At 38.3% G+C, this 18,518-nt stretch overlaps 1 protein-coding gene across 1 annotated transcript; it reads left to right on the forward strand.

Annotated features, from left to right (window-relative positions):
• The first annotated feature begins 1,092 nt into the window (after positions 1–1,092).
• On the forward strand, positions 1,093–16,911 carry Fic (FIC domain protein adenylyltransferase). The gene is made up of 2 exons (XM_028313974.1): positions 1,093–2,126; positions 16,679–16,911. Exons 1-2 carry the CDS (start codon positions 1,093–1,095, stop codon positions 16,878–16,880), a joined length of 1,236 nt encoding a protein of 411 aa, XP_028169775.1. The 3' UTR covers positions 16,881–16,911.
• Positions 16,912–18,518: the final 1,607 nt, after the last annotated feature.

The raw sequence follows: 18,518 nt of genomic DNA on the forward strand, positions 1-18,518 counted from the left end.
TGTATTTTTTTAGTATTGCCTGTTATTTAGCATTATTACTGTTTTTATTTTATCAGGATATACCGCTTAGTTTAAAAGTTATTACGTTTTCTTTACAATAAGTAATTGGAAGAAAAAAAATTCTATAAAAAAATTAAAAAAAATCTCAAAAAAAATTTGACCTCTTTTTTGTCGATAAAAATAGGTCTAGTTTCATCTATTTTCATATGTACACTTTAACGTGACTCACACTGTATAATAGATGGCAAATAAATACCTAGTCTTATGTGCTGTCAACTGTACCTATAACACATATCTATGCACAGTTTCCTTTACACTACACATTTATTTCTCAGCAAGTTAGATTGATAGAAGTTGATAGGTAGGTGTGTGCTTTTTTTCTCAAAAGCCTGTGTACCTACTTGGGAAGGTAAAGTTTGAGAAACGTAAAGTCGAATTCGAAAGCATACACCTAAAAAATCGTATTTTAGCGCTCCCTAGTTGGTTTAGTTTGGCTAAGACTTTGGCGCCAACCTGTGAGCGCTGTAGTGGTGGTAGGTGACCACTACTAGAACCAGCAGATCCACCCACTGTGGCCACTGTAGGTAGAGCAGCTGTTGTTCCTGGACTAGCTAGTGGCGCCAACTAGTGAACGCATATAACACTAGTCCTCGTCTAATTTCATTTAGGATAATAAATTAAACGTTACATTAAAATAATAAAAACTATTGATTAGCTTCGAACGAAACGTTACAAATGTCATTATAGTTGTCACTGTCAATGTCAGTGTCAGTTATCTGTCATTGAAATCATGGCCTTATAGATGACCCACACTGAACTGTCCCACCAAACTCAATGACAGGGGGGCGCTACCATCGTTCAACTATATGGTTTCCAACATGGCTAAAATCTGAACTAGCGATCCGGTATTGACGGTGGCGCCCCACTGTCAATGTCATCGACAGGACAGTCCAGTATTTTGGAACTATACGTGGTTTTTTGGTATTAGTGTTTAGAAATATTATTGCAATAAAATAATGCAATCTAAATCGTTTACAGTGATTACTTCCGAGATTTTATCGCGAAACAGATGTATCATAAATTGCTGTGACCATGTTGATCATAGGTAGGAGGACTAGTGAATCTGAAACGATGAAGTGTGAAATAAAAACAAAATTGCACACCAAAATGATCTTGGACAAATGTAAAACCGTGTTAATTTTATCGAGTGTTGTGTGTACTTTGGCTGTAGTGATATCGTTGCACAAATTGTTGAGTTATGATGTCAAATTCACAAAACCTTTCGCGCCCATACCAGCTGGTCTGTATGGCAATCATTTGGAACCATTTGAAGATCAAAACCAGCTTCCTGCCAGCCCTAAGAGGCAAGACACGGCTCGCGATGCCGAGGCGGTTGTTTCGTTAAATGCTGCTCTTGAAATGAAGAAGAATGGCAAAGCAGATAAAGCTTTAAAACTATTCCAACATGCCTTTGCCCTATCTCCGAAACATGCTGACATATTGAACCACTATGGAGAGTTTTTGGAAGACACCAAGAAAGATGTTGTCAAAGCTGACCAACTTTATACCCTAGCACTATCAAATTTCCCAGATCACACAGGTGCATTGATGAATCGACAGCGTACAGCTAGTATAGTTGAGAATTTAGATAGAGAAATGTTGAAAAAGATTGATGAAAAACGAGATGCACTTTCGTCAATACCAGAGAACAATGCTGCTCTAAGAAGAGCAAAGAAAGAGGCTTATTTCCAACACATATACCATACAGTTGGTATAGAAGGCAATACTATGTCTTTATCACAGACTAGAAGTATTTTAGAGACAAGGATAGCAGTTGCAGGGAAGAGCATAGATGAGCATAATGAAATTTTAGGCTTAGACGCAGCAATGAAGTACATCAATCAAACATTGCTGTATCGTTTGAGAGACATCACTATGGGAGACATTTTAGAAATCCACAAAAGGGTGTTGGGTCATGTAGACCCAATCGAAGGTGGTCATTTTAGGAGAACTCAGGTGTACGTGGGTGGTCACATACCACCAGGTCCCTCGGAAATACAGAGGCTAATGACACAGTTTTTAGAATGGTTGAACTCTGAAGATGCAATGGAACTGCATCCCGTAAGGTAGGTGTTAATTGTCTATACATTTTTTGGATAGTGATTGACTAAAATACTTTGCTGTTGAAATCCACTGAGTGATAGATTAAGTAGTTCATCATATTTAAAAGGGTGTAAATGATGTTTCTACACCCCGTGTTAAAAATACTACTAATATAAAAAGTAGTAACATCTACTATGATATTCCTGGTCGATTTCTCAAATTATTTATCACTAAATTAAATATCACAGATTTTTTAATTAAATCTTTCAACTAGCCAACTTAAGCAGTTTATTCAAATGCAATTTAGTAATGTGCCCAAAATGAGGGTATTTTTCGAAAAACCTTTAAGAGCTAATTTTTAACTGTCAGTTAAGTATAAATGAAGAATAAAACTGTTGAAACAACGAGGACGAAAAAGTTCGATACTGTAGGTAGGTAGACGATATTTTCACGAAAGCGATTTTCGCGTTTTCATGATTTTGTAGAAAGAGTATTGAACAAATATACTGTAGGTTTATGATTGCGATAGGACTTACCTGGTCTTCCGGAGATGCCGCTCAGTCTCACGTACAGTTCTAGCAGTAATAACCACGCCAAACAACAAACTTCTCACACAGTCAATGTTCAATTAAAGTTTATTGCTTTTTACACGCTTTTTTGTTTAAAAACTTGCACGAAAACCGTGCTTTCCCGAACGACACAACCACACAATTATTGAGGGTAGACAGTGACTATGTCATAGAGAAAAGTAATACATAGGAAATAGAGAACCCTCTCTGTCAAATTTTTGAACCTACTAATTGACAGCCTGGTGTTAAATTCCCTGTACTTAACCTACGTACGTAACGCTCACATACATACATAGTACACGCACACATACATACATAAAGTCCACGCACACATACACACAGTTCACGCACACATAGGCCCTCATAACCTTCAAAGAATTATTGTTTTTTGTTAGAATTAGTTTAAATGAAAGAGTATTTAGTTAACTTATTTTATTACGTCTTGCACAGGTCAGGTTACCATAGAGAAGAAAGAATATCCATACAAATGTCATCGAGTCTTCTAGCTGTCATTTACAATTTGCACAGTATAAAGATCAATGAAGCCAACATAAAATATTATTATTTCTCAACTTTCTTCACGACCCCTCGATTTAGACCTTATAAAATACAAGTATTGTTAAGTTTAAATCGCTAAATAATACAAATCAACTTATCAAATAAAGTATTAGAATCCTCATTTAAAAACAAAACTTTTACACTTTAATACACAACATTAGTTATGTTATTAGTTATTTTAACATAAACATTTAAAAAAGAAATCAAGATAAAAATCCTTTTACAAATCTTAGAAGTTAGTAACATCAAAAATCAATTTTTATGACAATTTATTAAAAGTTAAATAATAATTAAGTTTTATTTCACACTTGTCAGCTTTGGCAACTTAATTAAATAACATTAACATTTTTCTTTTAAGTGTAAGTATAAAGTGATAATAATATTAATTTACATAATATCAGCAACATGTAGGATATTTTAGTTAAGCCTATTTTACACTATATCTTATACCCGCCTGCAATTTCAAGTTTCCGTTTAAGCAAGTTTTAAACTAAAGTACAAATTTTTATTCAATCTACAATTCGGACTTGAAATTGACACATTTTTATTACTGGTCATACTACAAACGTCAAATGTCATGTGTTGAAATGTCAGTGATTGTCAACTGTCAAACAAAAAATAACCTAAATTAAAAAAATAAAACCTCTTACTTGATCAAATTTTCCCTAAACTTCTGAAACTTTTCACGACACAAGGGTTTTGTCATGATGTCCGCGATATTTTCATCTGTCGACACATATTTCACTTGTAATAACTTCTTATTTACGATGTCTTTTATAAAATGCACTTTAATGTCAATGTGTTTCGATCGTTTAGTGTTTTCATAGTTCGATATCATTTTAATTGCACTACTATTGTCCACAAACAACACAACACTGCATTCATTGAATTCACTGGCGAGTCCTCGGATGTACAGGAGCTCAGCAGCGCATAGTGCTGCGGCGACATACTCCGCCTCGGCAGTTGACAAGGCGACAGCAGGTTGCTTCTTGGATGCCCACGAGATGAGGTTGTTCCCATGGAACACTGCCATGCCACTCGTGCTCTTTCGATCGGACTTGTCTCCTGCCCAATCTGCATCTGAAAAAGCTGAAATATTATTGACATCATTTCTGGTATAAGTCAGTTTAAGATCCTTGGTGCCTTTTAAGTATCTGAGCACTCTCTTTGCTGCTCTCCACAGTTCTTCAGTGTGTNTATCGCATATCGGGCCGTGTCATCATTGACAGGTAAGTAAGTCCTCCAATTAATTCTCTTTAAGGTACTGTATTAATAATCTGTTTTCTGTTTCAGGTTGGAAGTTACTTGTCATTGGTGTAGAAACTGCATTACAATCAGCCATATGAAAATTTTGTAACTATTTGTCAATAAACTTTTCTTGTTTTTGTTGTTAATGTGTTTTCATTTCTCTCTATGTCAATAGCTAGGAAACTTTTTACATAACCCATGTCTTTGGCTTTAAATAGGGATTTTAGTTTCTGTACAGTTGTTTCTATTGTCTTTGAGTCTCCAATTATTAAAATATCATCTACAAATATAACAAGCCATATGCCATTTCCTGTATATAAACACACATCATATTTAGATCGCTTCATTACTATGGACTCACAAAATTTGTTTATTGTTTCATTCCAACAACGTGGTGCTTCTTTAAGTCCGTATAAGGCTTTTTGTAATTTTAGTACTTTTCCATTTTTAATATTCATCCCTTCAGGAACTTTTATATATACTTCTGCTGTTGATTCCAACTCTCCATTTAAGAATGCAGATGGTATATCAAGCTGTCGTATTTCCCAATTGTTTGTCATAGCTTGTGACAGCATTAATCTTATAGTTGTTATCTTTGCAACTGGAGAATATAACTCCGAAGTGTTTGCATCAGCTTGAAACCCTTTTGCGACTAACCTCGCCTTTTTAGTTCCATCCTGTTTTGTGCGAAAAACCCATTTGGTTTCGATAGCCTTTTTTCCTTCAGGTAAGTCACTTTCTGTCCATACTTGTAGATCTTGTAGAGACTTAAATTCTTTATTAATTGCATTTTCCCAATCTTTGTCTTTAATGGCTTCTTTATATGTGTTTGGACTTTCTATACTACTTAAGCAATATGCCATATACAACTCATAGTCGTCAAGATGTTTTGGTGTAACTCTAGGTCTTATTGGCCTCTCTGATTCTTCATCACAATTGTTTTCTTCATTAATATTTTCTTCCTGTTCTTTCATATTCATTTCTTCAACATTTACTTCTTCATTAGTATTAATTTTCATATCATTTTCTTCTTCATTACTCTTATTTATAATCATGTTTTTCTTTTCAGTTTTTCCTTCCATAACATTTTCATCTTCATTACTGGTAATTATTATTTTATGTTCATTTATATTTTCACTGTCATTTTCATTCTTCCTGTAGTGTATGTCTGTTTCATCAAATGTAACATCAGTAGCAACAACTATTTTATTTTCTTCATAATCCCATAGTTTATACCCAGATCCACAATATCCAACCATAATCATCTGTTTAGCTCTTGGTTCCAATTTCTTTGGTTTTGGTAAAGTTACACACCAAGCTTTGCTCCCAAAAACTCTCAATTTTTCTAAATTATTTTTACCATACCATAACATAGATGGTGTCTTCCCATTTAGTGCAGTAGTTGGACTCCGGTTTAATTCATAAGCTGAACTGAATAAAGCTTCACCCCATAGTTCTTTTGGTAATTTTGTTTCAATTAATTTGGTCCTCACTTTGTTTAATAATGTTCTATTCATCCTCTCCGAGGTACCATTCTGTTGGGGGGTGTAGGGAGTTGTATACTCTATTTCTATTCCTTTATTCATACAATAATTCTTGAGCATATTCGAACTGAATTCTCCTCCATTGTCTAGTCTCAGCCTTTTTGTTTTCTTCCCAAACTGTGTTTTTATACAGGGTGTTAGGTAAATGGGTATATGAGCCGACACTAGCCCATGTTAACATGGTCATATAAATGGTATGGTGAAGTCAGAAAATTGATATCTTTATTTTAATTATTTTAATTTTCATACAAATCCGATTTTATAAAATTAATTTTGTATGAAAATTAAAAAAAATAAAATCATGATATCAAATTTCTGACTTCACCATACCATTTATATGCCTATGTTAACATGGGCTAGTGTCGGCTCATATACCCATTTACCTAACACTCTGTATATTTTATAAAATTTATTAAATTACTTTCTGCTTCACTTTTTCTTCTTAACAGTTTAACCACAGATGACTAAAATCATCTATTAATACTTGAAAGTAATTATGACCATGTAAAGTTGTAGGTTCTACTGGACCACAGACGTCTGAATGAATAAGATCTCCTATTTGCTTACTATGTCTCGACTTTGAATTATGAAAACTTCTTCGAGTACTTTTTCCTTCTATACAAGTTGTACACTTTTTATTAGGTACAGGTAAATTCAATGTTTTCAAATCATCATAATTAATGTGTCCCAACCTTTTATGCCAAATATCGTTTCCATTTTCTTTTGAAATGTGAGCACTATTTATTACAATTTCCAAATCTAGAGTGTATATGTTACTCATTTTTGTGCCACTCAAATATATATCACCTTTTCTTAATGTTACATTTTCTTGATCAAAGATTACTTGAAATCCTTTTCTTGTTATAAATAGTATTTATTTTCTCATCACAAACATTACAATGACACAAGTTTTTAAGCACATTAATTACAATTCAAAAACAAAGTTGTTTGTGTGAGACTGATGCCTGTGATAGGTATTTGCATACCTGTATGTTGTNGCAGTAGTTGGACTCCGGTTTAATTCATAAGCTGAACTGAATAAAGCTTCACCCCATAGTTCTTTTGGTAATTTTGTTTCAATTAATTTGGTCCTCACTTTGTTTAATAATGTTCTATTCATCCTCTCCGAGGTACCATTCTGTTGGGGGGTGTAGGGAGTTGTATACTCTATTTCTATTCCTTTATTCATACAATAATTCTTGAGCATATTCGAACTGAATTCTCCTCCATTGTCTAGTCTCAGCCTTTTTGTTTTCTTCCCAAACTGTGTTTTTATATATTTTATAAAATTTATTAAATTACTTTCTGCTTCACTTTTTCTTCTTAACAGTTTAACCACAGTGTAATGACTAAAATCATCTATTAATACTTGAAAGTAATTATGACCATGTAAAGTTGTAGGTTCTACTGGACCACAGACGTCTGAATGAATAAGATCTCCTATTTGCTTACTATGTCTCGACTTTGAATTATGAAAACTTCTTCGAGTACTTTTTCCTTCTATACAAGTTGTACACTTTTTATTAGGTACAGGTAAATTCAATGTTCTCAAATCATCATAATTAATGTGTCCCAACCTTTTATGCCAAATATCATTTCCATTTTCTTTTGAAATGTGAGCACTATTTATTACAATTTCCAAATCTAGAGTGTATATGTTACTCATTTTTGTGCCACTCAAATATATATCACCTTTTCTTAATGTTACATTTTCTTGATCAAAGATTACTTGAAATCCTTTTCTTGTTATGTTGTTTATTGATAATAAATTATAGGACAAGTTCTCTACTAGTAATGCTTCCAATTCTATTTCTATGTCTTGATATTTTGTGTTTAATTTGCCTTTTTTCTTCGCTATTAAAGTTTCTCCATTTGCTATTTGTATTTTAATTGGGTGTTTTAATTCTTGTATGTCTGTCATAAATTTTTCATTCTCCATAGCTACCATATGATTACTGGCTCCTGAATCTAAAATGAATTTATTTAATTTCTCCACAGTACACATGGCTAGAAATGCTAACTTTTGTCTATTATTTTGTGGTGTTCTGCCTCTGTATCTTGGACCTTGGCCCCTGGTCATGGCTCGGCCTCTTCCTCTATAGTTTCCAAATGAATTTCTGTAGTTCTGATTCGAATTAGTATAACAATTAACGGCTTTGTGCCCTTTCTTTCCACATTTAAAACATGCCATAAAGTTAATTTCATGTATAGTTTCTTTGCCTTTTAATTTTAATTCCGCATCCAGCAGTCTTGATTTCACAAAGTCTAGGTTTAACTCTTTATCCACAGTCATGGTTTCCAGCGTTGTTATTACTGTTTCATACACATCCGGTAAAGTTAATAAAAGATGGGCCACCCTGTCCGTTTCCTCCATGTTATGTCCGGCAGCCTCCATGTCACTAATCACAGTGTCAAATGCCAGAAAGTGGTCTTGTAGATTTTGGTTATCTGTACATTTTAGTGATAATAATTTCTTCTTTAGATATAATTTATTAAATACAGATTTTCTTTCGAAAATTTCTTCTAATTTTAGTAACATTTCGGATGCAGTTTGCGCCTTTTTAATGATATCTATATATTTATCTGATACGCATTGCACAATTATTGACCGCGCCTTGGCGTCCTCAATCTGGAACGCTGTGATCTTTTTGTCGTCCTTTTCGTTCAATATGTCAAAATTAATTGCTTGGACTACACCTCTCTCTTCGAGTAGAGTTTTTATACGAAATTTCCAATGGGAAAAGTTCAATTTATCGGTCAGTTGAGGCATTAATAAATTTGTTGAGCCGGTAGCCATCTTTAAGTTCGACTTGATAGTAACAAAGAAAAGACGCTCCTGAAAAATGTGAGAACTAACGCTTCCCTACGGCCTGTGCCATCTGGCTTAATAGCAAATTACACTCTTTATCACTTTTATAATCTAATATCAGCCCATAACCTGTTAGAATTANACGTGGTTGCCCTGCTGCCCGATGACCGTAGACCGGTGACTCCATGAGTGGTTGATGACCCAGGTGGTGGACCTCTGATTGGCTGTCCGCTTGGTGTCCACCTGGCTGGTTGATTGACCAGGCAGCTCGCGGGCCTGGCTCCTGGTGAGGCCAGGATGCTCGCGGGCCTGGCGCTGGTGTGGCCTGGCACTGGTGTGGCCGAGGCTGCTGATGAGGCCTGGCACTGGTTTGGCCAAGGCTGCTGATGTGGCCTGGCACTGATGTTGCCAAGGCTGCTGATATGGCCTGACACTGGTGTGGTCAGGCTGTTGGTGTGGCCTGGCAGGTGTTGCCAAGGCTGTTGAGGAGGCCTGGCACTGGTGTGGCCAAGGCTGCTGGTGTGGCCTGGCGCTGGTGTGGCCAAGGCTGCTGATACGGCCTGACGCTGGTGTGGTCAGGCTGCTGGTGTGGCCTGGCAGGTGTTGCCACGGCCGTTGATGTGGCCTGGCGCTGACGTGTGGCCAAGGCTGCTGGTATGGCCTGGCTGCTGTTGTGGGGCTGCATGACCTGGCTGCTGTGTGTCCAGGNGTACGACATCATCTGCGAAGGCCTGACAGTAATCCCCCCTTGCCTCTAGTCCCTTCAGTAGTGGGTCTAACAAGACATTCCAAAAAGTCGGCCCTCCTATCGATCCTTGGACGCACCCTTTTGTAGTTTCGGAGGCGTACTCCGCTCCAGCGTATCTCACCCTCACCCTGCGATTGCTGAGATAACTATCTATGACCCGACGAATATTCAGTGGACAGTTTGTTTCCGCTAATCGGCATCTTATGGCGGGCCACCATGCGCTGTCGAAGGCTCCCTCTATGTCCAACGACACCATCACCACAATCTTCTTGTGTTGTAGGCCGACCTTGATGTGTGCCATCATGTCATAGAGGGAGTCCTCGGTGCTGCGCTGCGGCGTGAAGCCATATTGCCTTTTGCACAAACTGTCCGCTGTGTGCCATCTTATACGCCGGATCAACATCTTCTCCCATATCTTCCCAAGAACCGGCAAAAGCCCAATCGGTCGGTATGACTTGGGAGTCGCGTAGTCATCTTTGCCGGGTTTGGGCAAAATTACTACCACCGCCTCCTTCCATGCTGTAGGGAAGTGGGAAAAACTGAGACACTTGTTGACCAATCCTAGGAATAACTCCGGATTGTGGTTGATCGCCGCTCTACAAATGTCCGCCGTCAGACCGTCCACCCCAGGCGCCTTTTTGGGATTGAAGCTGTTCACCGCAAAGAGAAGTTCCTCAGCTGTAAATGATGGATCGGATGATCCATCATCTTCTCCACCATTCACTGCCTCGGCTTTCCCTCTGACTTGCCTGTGAACTTCAGTATCCTCACCGACATCATCACTGGGGTAGAAGGTCTCCAGCAGAAACCTCGCGGACTCTCCACCCTCCAGAACTCTTCCGTTTTTGATCAGGGGTACCTCCTCTCGCCTGTTTGTTGTCCGACCTATCACTCTGTATATCCCGTCCCACATACTTTCCCTTTCCTGCTTTCCGCAGAAGCTCTTCCAGCTCTCTGTCTTAGTGGTCCTAACGAGCTGCGCATAATCACCCCTTGCACCGAGGTACTCTTGGATGACCGTCTCCCTTCGAACCTGGGCAGCAGTCGAGATTCGCCGTCTCAGTCTCTTCACCTCCGCCTTCTTCTGAGTCAGCTCCTCCGTCCACCAAGGCAATCCCTTTCGTTTCTTGTCCGATACTTTGGGTATGTGTTTGTCACATGCCTCTTCTAACGCTTTTGTGTACTTTACTATTTTAGCTTCGAGATCGTTTACACTGTTTACTTTCCTAACTTCTTCTAAGTTGACCCCTTCTCTTTCCCAACTGTGAATGAGTTCTTGTCGGAACTCTATCCAGTTAGCCTTCCGTGTATTGTACTTCCTTGTTGTTCTCTTTATGTCAACTCCTTTGGATTTCTCCAGCCTAACATCGAAAAGGATTGCCTTGTGGTCGGATACTGTGAGATCGGCGTCCAGTCGCCAGTTCTCAACCTTGCCCAATAAGTCTCCAGTGCAAGTTGTGACGTCCACACAGCTCGCGAATCNTACTACTCTATTGTGTAAATTATAACAAAAAATGTCACCGTTCAGTTTTAAATTAAAACAAATTAATTTCATTAAAAAAAAGTTTTCACATTGTAATTAACAATATTCTCAAATATATTTTAATTAAGAAAAAAATGTAAATATGAAGGAAACAGGAGCAGCGACATCTAGAGCGTTTTAGGGTAGTTAAAAAAAGTATTTGAATTTATCCACCGATGTCGCTGTTTGGAAGCAAGTTTCACTTCGATGACCGTTGTATGGAAGTTTCCGCACCCTGGACTATGTGTTCTGTGGGGTAGTAGAAAAGTTTCGCAATTTTTTTTATTCTAGTTTGGAATCACGGCCATTGGCCGCGAGTTCTTCTAACCATCTGACAGTGTTGCCACTTTCGACAAATATTTCTATCCAAGAATAAGAATAAAGTAAAGCTGCTGTTGCTATCCAAGAATAATAATAAACTGCAACGACTCTGAACGAATTTATTTACGACAATAGTTAATTTTTCCACACAAATGCAAAACCCAAGATTTAAGTTATGTGTCTAGGGTTGCCAGGCGTCCGGCTTTAGCCGGACATGTTTGGCTTTTTAGGGACTTGTCCGGCCAAATATTGCCTTGTCCGGCCTGTCCGGCTTTTGTTAGGCTTTTTATTTTGTTGCCGCGCCAGGCGAAAGTCGAGCCACAGAATCATAAATGAAGCGCACGCATCAGGATGTTGGTGACCGATGATAGTACTCACTGATGAGCTGACACTAATTGCACATGTCCGGCTTTTAGGGTACAATGTCCGGCCAAATGAAGCACAAAGTCCGGCTTTTGTGATTTTGGACCTGGCAACCCTATATGCACAGTAGATAAATCAAACAGTACGGAAGCTTCATACAAACGCTCGAAATCAGAGTCACGCACACAGACGCACGCTTTACACGAGCTCTAAGCGAACCTCGCAGTCCATCCGTCGCGAGTGTCGCGCGCGTTGTGTTTTTAATAATAATTTTATTGCATGCACTGTCCGCTGTATTTTTAAAAAACATGCCACGAGTGTATTGCGTAGTATACGGCTGCTTGAACTCGGTATCTTCAAAACCAGAACTTTCATTTTTTAAACTTCGTAATAATTCTGAATTGTAAAAATGATTAAATATTACTTTTTAAATAAAGTGCTTACATCTGATTTTGTAATATTCTTTTTAAATTACGTAATTACGCTTTTTAACAATTTATGATGTGTTCTATTTGATAAAGTAATTTGCTCCGCGCGCTTTTGTACTAAGTGATGAACTGTATTTAAAATGAGGCAATAGCTATGTGAAAGTAAGTATCCGGTATTTTATTTATGAGAATAGAATATCTTCTACCGGCCTCTAATAGTACTTATTATAATCAATTTATTCGATTATGTATTCGATCATTATAGAACCTAATTAACGTTTTATTTTTTTGTTAACTACTTAGTCAATTAATTTATTCCATTAGGTATTTNACCCCCAACCACTGACAAATACAACACCTTAAAGAACAGACTTCTATCGGTATATGAAGAGTCAGAAGAACGGCAGTTTCAAAAACTAGTGAGTGAAATGGAGTTAGGCGATCAAAAACCATCTCAACTACTACGCCGTATGAAAGAGCTCGCCAAAAATACAAACGTTCCCGATAAAACGCTGCTTAACTTATGGACTTCAAGACTTCCACCTCACGTTCGCGCTGTCCTTACCGTCAGTCAAGATCAACAATTCGATAACCTCGCTGGAATTGCTGATAAAATCGTGGAAAATAGCAGAGGCGACATATGTGAAGTATCCACCAGCCAACCTTCGGTTATGATAGAGCTGCTGGCGCAAATGAATAAGCTGTCCTTAGAAGTAGCTGCCCTACGAGCTCAAGTCAGTGACAATAACAGCAACCGCTCCAACTACAGAGATCGAAGTCGTTCGAGATCACAATCTCGCTCGAGAATAACACCAGACAACCCGAAATGGTTATGCAAGTATCACCTGCGCTATAGAAATCGAGCACGAAATTGTGTCAAACCATGCAACTGGAAAAAGCCGTCGGAAAACTAGAATCAGCGTTGACAGAGGCGGTCGTCAGCGCTATACTCCCGTCTAACCGCCTATGCATAACCGACCGAAAAAGTGGGTTTCGCTTCCTGGTAGACACCGGCGCCAATATCTCCGTTCTGCCTAAACGTGAGACAGGCAACATACAAAATTCGACATACAAATTATACGCTGCGAACGGAACCGAAATAAAAACCTACGGCGAGAAAACGCTGACGCTAGATTTAAATATGAGACGACCTTACCGATGGACATTTGTTGTGGCAGACATTACGCAACCGATTCTAGGTGCAGATTTTCTAGAACACCACAACATTTTGGTTGACGTACGAAATAAAAAGCTCATCGACGGTAAAACAGGACTTTTGACACCAGGAAAAGTCATTCAGTCAAACATACCAACACTTCGTACAATAAAATTGGCTGAACCGTATGCTGACTTATTGGAAAAGTACCCGAACGTTACTAAACCACTGAACGCCCTCTCCGAGCCCAAACACGACGTCAGACATCAAATTATCACCCAAGGTCATCCCGTTTATTCAAAATGTCGTCCGTTACCTACAGACCTATATCAGCGGGTTAACACCTTCGCTGCCAGCCTAAAAATGGCACTGTTCCGTTCGGGCCATGGGGGACAATGATGGGCGACACTTTAACTTTCCGTTCGGGCCGCGTCGGACAATGATGACCGCGAGTCAGACCAATGTTTAAACCTCTGTATTGAGCCGATGGACAGCATTTCTTCAATAATTCTCATATAAGCTGACCCGCGCGGCTCCCAAGATTAGTGTACGTCACTTGGTTCTCAGGTAAAGCTCGGACTTATAAAAAAAAATGTGGATAACGGTAGCGGAATGAAACATGGTAATTATACAATGCATTTTTGCAAATTTATCAACTTTTTAGCAAGATAATAACGGTTTATTAAATAAAACATATCGTTTACTTATTTTATATAATTTATAATATGCAGGACAATAAAAAAAATCACTTTCATTGTTGAACAACCACTTTGTATGAAGGGTTGGTACAGGTACTAAGTTCTTTGTACAGCTACAAAACTTATGCCATTTAAAACCTTATTAGTGGCATAAATTATTGTACTTGTTAGATGCTTACACCTAGCAGGATTGTCGAGAAAAATAGATTTGTTTAATGTATGAAAACAACATTTTTTATCTTATCGATACTCTATTCTAGAACTTTTTTTATTATTCATGTAGGTCAAATTATTGGCATGTTAAATCAGCTATGTCATTATAATTATTTTTAATTTTAAGTATATTTTTAAATATTATTTGTAGATATTCTNAGAACAGCAGCAGGTACGAAGGAATGAACTTGAATTTGACTCGACGACTCTTCAATACTTTAATAGGGCCACAGAAAACTTAAATGATGGCTAAGAAAACAAGAATGCATTTAACATAACAAAAACAACACCGGCCATTTTGGAGGAAAAACAAAGTTGCCATATGTTAAATAGTAATTTCTACTACTCTATTGTGTAAATTATAACAAAAAATGTCACCGTTCAGTTTTAAATTAAAACAAATTAATTTCATTAAAAAAAAGTTTTCACATTGTAATTAACAATATTCTCAAATATATTTTAATTAAGAAAAAAATGTAAATATGAAGGAAACAGGAGCAGCGACATCTAGAGCGTTTTAGGGTAGTTAAAAAAAGTATTTGAATTTATCCACCGATGTCGCTGTTTGGAAGCAAGTTTCACTTCGATGACCGTTGTATGGAAGTTTCCGCACCCTGGACTATGTGTTCTGTGGGGTAGTAGAAAAGTTTCGCAATTTTTTTTATTCTAGTTTGGAATCACGGCCATTGGCCGCGAGTTCTTCTAACCATCTGACAGTGTTGCCACTTTCGACAAATATTTCTATCCAAGAATAAGAATAAAGTAAAGCTGCTGTTGCTATCCAAGAATAATAATAAACTGCAACGACTCTGAACGAATTTATTTACGACAATAGTTAATTTTTCCACACAAATGCAAAACCCAAGATTTAAGTTATGTGTCTAGGGTTGCCAGGCGTCCGGCTTTAGCCGGACATGTTTGGCTTTTTAGGGACTTGTCCGGCCAAATATTGCCTTGTCCGGCCTGTCCGGCTTTTGTTAGGCTTTTTATTTTGTTGCCGCGCCAGGCGAAAGTCGAGCCACAGAATCATAAATGAAGCGCACGCATCAGGATGTTGGTGACCGATGATAGTACTCACTGATGAGCTGACACTAATTGCACATGTCCGGCTTTTAGGGTACAATGTCCGGCCAAATGAAGCACAAAGTCCGGCTTTTGTGATTTTGGACCTGGCAACCCTATATGCACAGTAGATAAATCAAACAGTACGGAAGCTTCATACAAACGCTCGAAATCAGAGTCACGCACACAGACGCACGCTTTACACGAGCTCTAAGCGAACCTCGCAGTCCATCCGTCGCGAGTGTCGCGCGCGTTGTGTTTTTAATAATAATTTTATTGCATGCACTGTCCGCTGTATTTTTAAAAAACATGCCACGAGTGTATTGCGTAGTATACGGCTGCTTGAACTCGGTATCTTCAAAACCAGAACTTTCATTTTTTAAACTTCGTAATAATTCTGAATTGTAAAAATGATTAAATATTACTTTTTAAATAAAGTGCTTACATCTGATTTTGTAATATTCTTTTTAAATTACGTAATTACGCTTTTTAACAATTTATGATGTGTTCTATTTGATAAAGTAATTTGCTCCGCGCGCTTTTGTACTAAGTGATGAACTGTATTTAAAATGAGGCAATAGCTATGTGAAAGTAAGTATCCGGTATTTTATTTATGAGAATAGAATATCTTCTACCGGCCTCTAATAGTACTTATTATAATCAATTTATTCGATTATGTATTCGATCATTATAGAACCTAATTAACGTTTTATTTTTTTGTTAACTACTTAGTCAATTAATTTATTCCATTAGGTATTTGATAATTAAAAACCTAAATAAGCGTTTTAATAAATAAGTAAGTCAGAACCTTATTAATTTTATAAAGATTAAGAGTGCCAACCCTAACACTCAGTTGAAGTGTAGGTATTTAACTCGCCGAAAGGGCTAAGTTTCCGTACTGCTTTAGCTCATATATCTACTGTGCTATATGTGTCGATTCATAAAACAGCTCTAAGTATAGTACACTTACACTAAGCGACTTCGTACGCGTGGATCCCGTTTTACTCCCTTAGGGGTGGAGTTTTGTAAAATCCCGTCTTAGTGAGCACCTACGTTCTAAAAGGAACCCCCATGCAAAATTTGAGACTCCTAGCACTTGTAGTTTCTGAGATTTCGTGATGAGGGAGTGAGTCAGTCAGTCACGGGACTATTCCTACCACTGCAACTCCTGTGTAGCCAGGATCTACAGCTTGACCGCCACAAAAACCCAACCAATGAAGGTCAAGTTTGTCCCGGGGGAAAGTTAAACTGTCATTGGACCCGCAACGAAATTAATGAGTCAGTCAGTCAGTGACCTTTCGCTTTTATATAGATTTTAATCCATTTCCCATTCCAGATACGCAGCGCTAGTGCACTACAAGTTAGTCCACATCCACCCGTTCGTGGACGGCAACGGGCGCACGTCGCGGCTTCTCATGAACTTGCTACTCATGCAGGCCGGCTTCCCGCCCGTCATCATCGCCAAACAGCACCGCCATCTTTACTACCAGCATCTACAGACCGCTAACGAGGGAGATGTCAGGCCGTTTGTCAGGTGAGCTCATACTACCAACACTCTACCAGGGTCGGACTGGGCCGGAAGGGCCCGGGTGGCTGATCGCAATCCCGAGGCCCGAGACTAGATCATTGTGATGGGATACTATCGAAAAATACTGAGATACACAAATTGAGATAAACAAACTGTAAAAAAATTATTACAATACTAAAATAAAGTAAAATAATAAGTAGGTATTTACTAATAACAAATAATAATATAAAGCTAGCCAATCAACATGTTTTTTAAAACAGGAGAACTTTCAGCTAAGCAGTTAATGACTCGATCGTAAAAGCTGCTGTTTTCGTAATCCTTGATTAGATCCGATTCTATATAAATTAATACAGTGTGAGTTACGATAAAGTGCACATATGAAATTAGGTGAAACTAGATCTATTTTTATCGACAAAAAACAGGTCAAAAATTTTTTGAGTTTTTTTTTTAATTTGTTATAGATTTTTTTTCTTCCAATTACTTATTGTAAAGAAAACGTAATAACTTTTAAACTAAGAGGTATATCCTGTAAAAACAGTAATTATCCTGCTTTCGCCTCCGAGATTTATTTTACCATGTAGTACCCCTGTACGACAACCCAATCCGCACACAATATTCAGCGTAGTAGTATTAAAAAACAAAAGAGCGGGCAACCCCACCCCTACCACGCTGTGGGCTCGGTGTCCGAGCGGTCTCATTCCTTTGTGCGCACGCGCAACGACCGCACGCAGTATAAGAAAAATGCTTAAGTGACGTCACCAGGACGTTTTTACCGACAAAAAACGTAATTATTTTAAGTTGTGCAGTGTAGTGACGAGAATTAGACCCAACAAAAGGTTGGTTGTAACAACTATTTTGTGCAAGTGCTCGTACATTTTTATTATAAGCGTTGTGACACGACGCGTAANACCTAGCCGGTAACCAGAACCCGGTCGCTGACGCATTATCAAGAATCGCACAAATAGACTGTCCTTCACCTGTCGATTGGAACGAGATAGCAGACATGCAATCCGAACCGGAACTCCATCAGCTGATAAACCAAAACAACAACAAATTGAAAGCTATCACACTAGGAAATGAGAGAAAAATATATTGTGATAACTCCACGGAAAACCTTCGCCCGTACGTGCCGAAGAAGCTACGTAAAGACATCTTCGACACCATGCACAACTTAACACATCCAGGCGTAAGATCAACTAGAAAACTCATCACTAAACATTACTTTTGGCCAAACATGAACGCAGACATTGGACAATGGGCAAAGACATGTGTGGCGTGTCAAAAAAGCAAAGTATCGCGTCACAACACGTCACCTATAGGCACATTTCCGTCCACAACACGTTTAGATCACGTGCACATAGACATCGTCGGCCCGCTTCCTGAGTCAAACAGTAATAAATACATCATCACTATGATAGACAGAGCGACAAGATGGCCAGAAGCTGTACCCGTTCCAGAGATCACGGCGGAAACCGTGGCAAAAGCGTTCGTGAGCACTTGGATTGCTCGTTTCGGATGCCCCGCAGTGATTACGTCAGATCAAGGAAGACAGTTTGAATCTGACCTGTTTATCTCTCTCACCAAGCTGTTAGGAATTAAGAAGATAAGGACAACAAGTTACCACCCACAAGCCAATGGCATGATAGAA

The sequence above is a fragment of the Ostrinia furnacalis genome, unplaced genomic scaffold (assembly GCF_004193835.3).
Source record: "Ostrinia furnacalis isolate ACB-3 unplaced genomic scaffold, ASM419383v2 OfSCF0319, whole genome shotgun sequence".
Classification (NCBI taxonomy): domain Eukaryota; kingdom Metazoa; phylum Arthropoda; class Insecta; order Lepidoptera; family Crambidae; genus Ostrinia; species Ostrinia furnacalis.

Bases quoted from the DNA above. Each gene is read 5' to 3' on its own strand.
- Fic (XM_028313974.1), top strand. From the start codon at position 1,093: ATGTTGATCATAGGTAGGAGGACTAGTGAATCTGAAACGATGAAGTGT. The intron at 2,127-16,678 runs GTAGGTGTTAAT...TTCCCATTCCAG, and splicing joins ATGGAACTGCATCCCGTAAG to ATACGCAGCGCTAGTGCACT.